Below are 4,037 nucleotides of genomic sequence, written 5' to 3' on the forward strand. Positions count from 1 at the left end.
TCCAAAATCTTTGAGACAATTGTTCGTCACATTGATTTTGTTTTGTGGGGTGACATATCCTGAAAAACTTTGGGAGAAACACCAAAAGCACCTCGGAGAAGATGTTTTGTTTCGATATAGAAAGAAGAACAATAATGAGAATCTCCAACTCACTGAAGAACAGATTAGAAATGAGACTCTCTGTGAGATTGAACAAATTATGGCTGAAAAAGGATTATCTCTCACAAACATTCCTGATTTCCCAAAATTTAATATGTCTTCAAGGATCTCCACGGATATGATTGATTCTTTGAAGAATTAGACTACGACTGCAATGAGTTGCGAAAAGAATATGAGATTCTTAACAACGGAATGAATGCTAATCAACGTGAGGTATTCAACTCTGTTAATGATGCAGTTCAATCTCAATCAGGAGGTGTTTTTTTCGTGTACGGATGCGGAGGAACTGGCAAAACATATCTTTACAAAACAATTATATCTAAACTTCGGTCTGAAGGAAAGATTGTTCTTGCAGTTGCGTCTTCTGGGATAGCTGCGCTCCTACTTCCAGGTGGAAGGACTGCTCACTCTAGGTTTAAAATTGTTATTCCGACTGATGAAAACACCAATTGTGACATCTCTCAAGGGACATTATTACACAACCTTATCAGACAGGCTGATCTAATAGTGTGGGACGAAGCACCAATGACTCACAGACATGCATTTGAAGCAGTAAACCGTACACTGGAGGATCTTTTTAAATCACAAGGCAAAGAATTTGGTGGTAAAACATTCCTAATGGGAGGAGATTTCAGACAGATATTACCAGTCATTCCAAGAGGCACAAGAACTAATGTTGTTGATGCTTCTATCAACAAGTCAAAATTATGGAAAAACTGCAAAGTCTTTCACTTAACTGAGAACATGCGACTGAAGAATGAAAATACAGAATCAGCTACAACAAAGTCTATTGAAGAGTTTAGCAAATGGGTTTTAGACCTTGGAGACGGAAATCTTCCTACTTCTAGAATGAGTGACGAGGTGGAATCAACTTGGATCAAAATTCCCGAAGACCTGCTTATTCCGGATAGTGATAATCCAGTAGAAGATATTGTGTCATGCATATATCCGGATTTGGTCAACAAATATACAGATATTCAATATCTTAAAGAAAGAAGCATTCTAGCCCCGAGGAACGAAACAGTTGATGAAATTAACTCCACAATAATTTCAGAACTCCCAACAGAACTAAAGAAATACTTAAGTGCAGACTCACTAAGTCCAATTCAAGGTAAAAGTGCTGAGCAAGATGTTTTATACCCGACAGAATTCTTAAACACTCTAGAATTTTCCGGCATACCGAACCACAAACTGGATTTAAAAGTTGGTGTTCCGATCATGTTAATGAGAAACCTTAATCAGAGTCGAGGACTGTGCAATGGGACTAGGATGATCGTCACAAAATTGGCTTCCAAAGTGATATATGCGGATATTATTACAGGGAACAGAGTAGGAGATCCAGTTTTTATTCCAAGAATAGTTTTGTCCCCAAGCAATACGAAATGGCCATTTGAATTTAGAAGGAAGCAATTCCCTGTTAAAGTTTGTTTCGCAATGACCATAAACAAAAGCCAGGGACAAACATTCGAAAAAGTTGGAATATATTTGCCAACGCCAGTTTTCACTTATGGCCAGTTATATGTTGCAGTTTCAAGAACAAGCTCACGAGAGGGACTGAAGTTTTTAATCAGAAGGAATGGGGACGAGCCTGAAGGACATACACAAAACATTGTCTATAAAGAAGTTTTCAATTCAATCTGAATATTATTACACTCAAAGGTATTTTCTTAAAACAAATGATTATTATATTTTTTATATTTTAGACACTGATTTTATTTATTCTAAACACTCGATGCTTCCAAACACCCAATTTTTTTGTTTCTATGTCCTGATTTCTGTCAGTGCTCTTAAGTTTGTTAGAGTATGTATAAAAATATATATAGTGACATGCAAATAAATTGAGGTGACCAACATGATTACTTGGATCAGTAATAAGTCCAGATTTTACTCCAGTGAAATACATCTGCAAGTATCATCTGGTGCTTTGTGTTATTGCGTTACAATATTTCAATGACAGCGGTGGTAGCGTAGATTTCACTGAGCAAAGAATTCAGAATTCCCGACCTACTCCGTTATATCGACGAAACAGATCCAAGAAACAGTATATGTTTTTCATGCAAGGATAAGAAATATAACATAAAAATTAACCTGAAGTCCAAGAGCCCATTTCCGCTCAACCGGGAAGTGACGTCTCAAGCCCATTCCCTGATAATCTCTATACCCCACAAAGCGATGCCCCATGGCTGAAGCTGCAGGTTCACTCGGATCCATATGACTGAAACTGCTATCCTGTTTAAGTACAATCACAGAATATAATATAAAAAGTGTTGGGATATGTACATGGAATGAAAAACAAGAGTCATGTTCAATATTAGATACGCTTAAAAGTCACCATCCATAAGACCAAGTACTTTCATAATTAAAATATTAGCACATCAATAGTGACTAACAGGAAGTCCAATGTAGCAACGTTGATAGGAGAACTCTTCTGCATCAGAGTGTCAATATGTACTTTTTACAATTTAGAAACAGAAACTCTATACTCACCTTGGATGAATTGTGTCCCTTTTGGCAAACTTCGGGGTATCCTTGGAATTATATCTCCTATCTACATCAGTTTTTGGTAGTTCCTGCAGTGGAGAGAATATATCCATATATCCTAATGCAGCCTCTCCTTCTTTGTCCGCTCAACACCGACACACACGACAAATTGGTAAACCACCGTCCTTTATATCGCATCGTCACGCGTCTTCGATAAGCTGCTACACTTTCAGTCTTGATGGTTGAGGGCAAACCATCATTAGTAGTAAGTCCATCATCTGTAGTCTGTAGCTCAACTTGCTTAAGGCTCATATCATCATATTAGATGGGAGCTGATATAAAATCTCCGAACTTGATTTTCTATAAGATTGCTAACATGTTTAGTGCTTTCTATGACACGAAACAATGTCCCTGCTACTGAAATCAGCAGTAACTTTTAATTAGAGCAATAAAAAAATGCTTAAAAGTTATGAAACCTCAAATGCATACAATTGAACTTGAAATATAATAAAGGGGGCATGATTAAGATCAATGATAAATAGTTATCTTTATAGGCACTAGGGCATAGATACAAAAGAATGGGATTGTTAATTCCTACGAAATAATGGATATGAAAAGTTAGTTCAACAGCTTATAGTTCCTCAGGGATGCTCTGGAGCATAGGCCTCTAAGAACTGCGACACCCCTTATTAGCATCACTTAAAGGAAAGTCATGCATAGAGCCTACGTTCATATCACACTAAGATAACCTTTCATTTCTATTATCGAGTCCAGAAATAGATGATTATTTTCTAAAACTAATGACTATTATATTTTTGATATTAAAATGGACCTGACACAACTCTAATTATGTTGGTTTGTGTCGCAGTGTACCTTAAGTTAAACATAGTCATAAGTTCAGTGTATTGAATGGGAAGTGGTTCTTTTCAGAGTTCAGTACTTAGCTGGTGCCTATGTTGTTAGGGGGAAGGCAAAGCACTGTGCTTCCCAAGTGGGAACCTTGCCACCCCATCCGGAAACAACACTCAACTGTTTAAAAAAAAAAAAAAATTGTCCCCTTGGGTACCTTTGGCACAGTCTTGATAAATCATTGGTGGGTCGAAAGTGCCGCTGTAAAGAAAAGGTGTCTCATCCTGATCAAGAACCTATACCAGCAGTTAGGAAAGAAACAATAATACAAGATGAGAAAGCGAATGTGATGCGTCTTTCATATTATTGATTAACTAAGTGGCTCAAGAAGTGAAAGTTTACAGTAATGAGTAACCTTATACTTGCAGTGTTACGAGTACCAAAAGGTTTCCAGCATAATTGATTGACTTATTTTATTTTATTTGCTAAAATAAAATAGCTATACATGAAAGGATTACAACTTACAAGTCAGAATCCTTAGCAGAAGT

The 4,037-nt window shown here is 36.9% G+C and overlaps 1 protein-coding gene across 1 annotated transcript; it reads left to right on the plus strand.

Moving 5' to 3' along the window:
• The first annotated feature begins 351 nt into the window (after positions 1–351).
• Positions 352–1,800, plus strand: LOC147517683 (uncharacterized). The gene has a single exon (XM_086593674.1). It carries the CDS (start codon positions 352–354, stop codon positions 1,798–1,800), a length of 1,449 nt encoding a protein of 482 aa, XP_086449800.1.
• The last annotated feature ends 2,237 nt before the right edge of the window (positions 1,801–4,037 follow it).

Source organism: Coptis chinensis, chromosome 2 (genome assembly GCF_015680905.1).
Source record: "Coptis chinensis isolate HL-2020 chromosome 2, ASM1568090v1, whole genome shotgun sequence".
Taxonomy (NCBI): domain Eukaryota; kingdom Viridiplantae; phylum Streptophyta; class Magnoliopsida; order Ranunculales; family Ranunculaceae; genus Coptis; species Coptis chinensis.

Excerpts from the sequence above, each read along its gene's own strand:
- LOC147517683 (XM_086593674.1), top strand. The coding sequence starts at position 352 with ATGAATGCTAATCAACGTGAGGTATTCAACTCTGTTAATGATGCAGTT.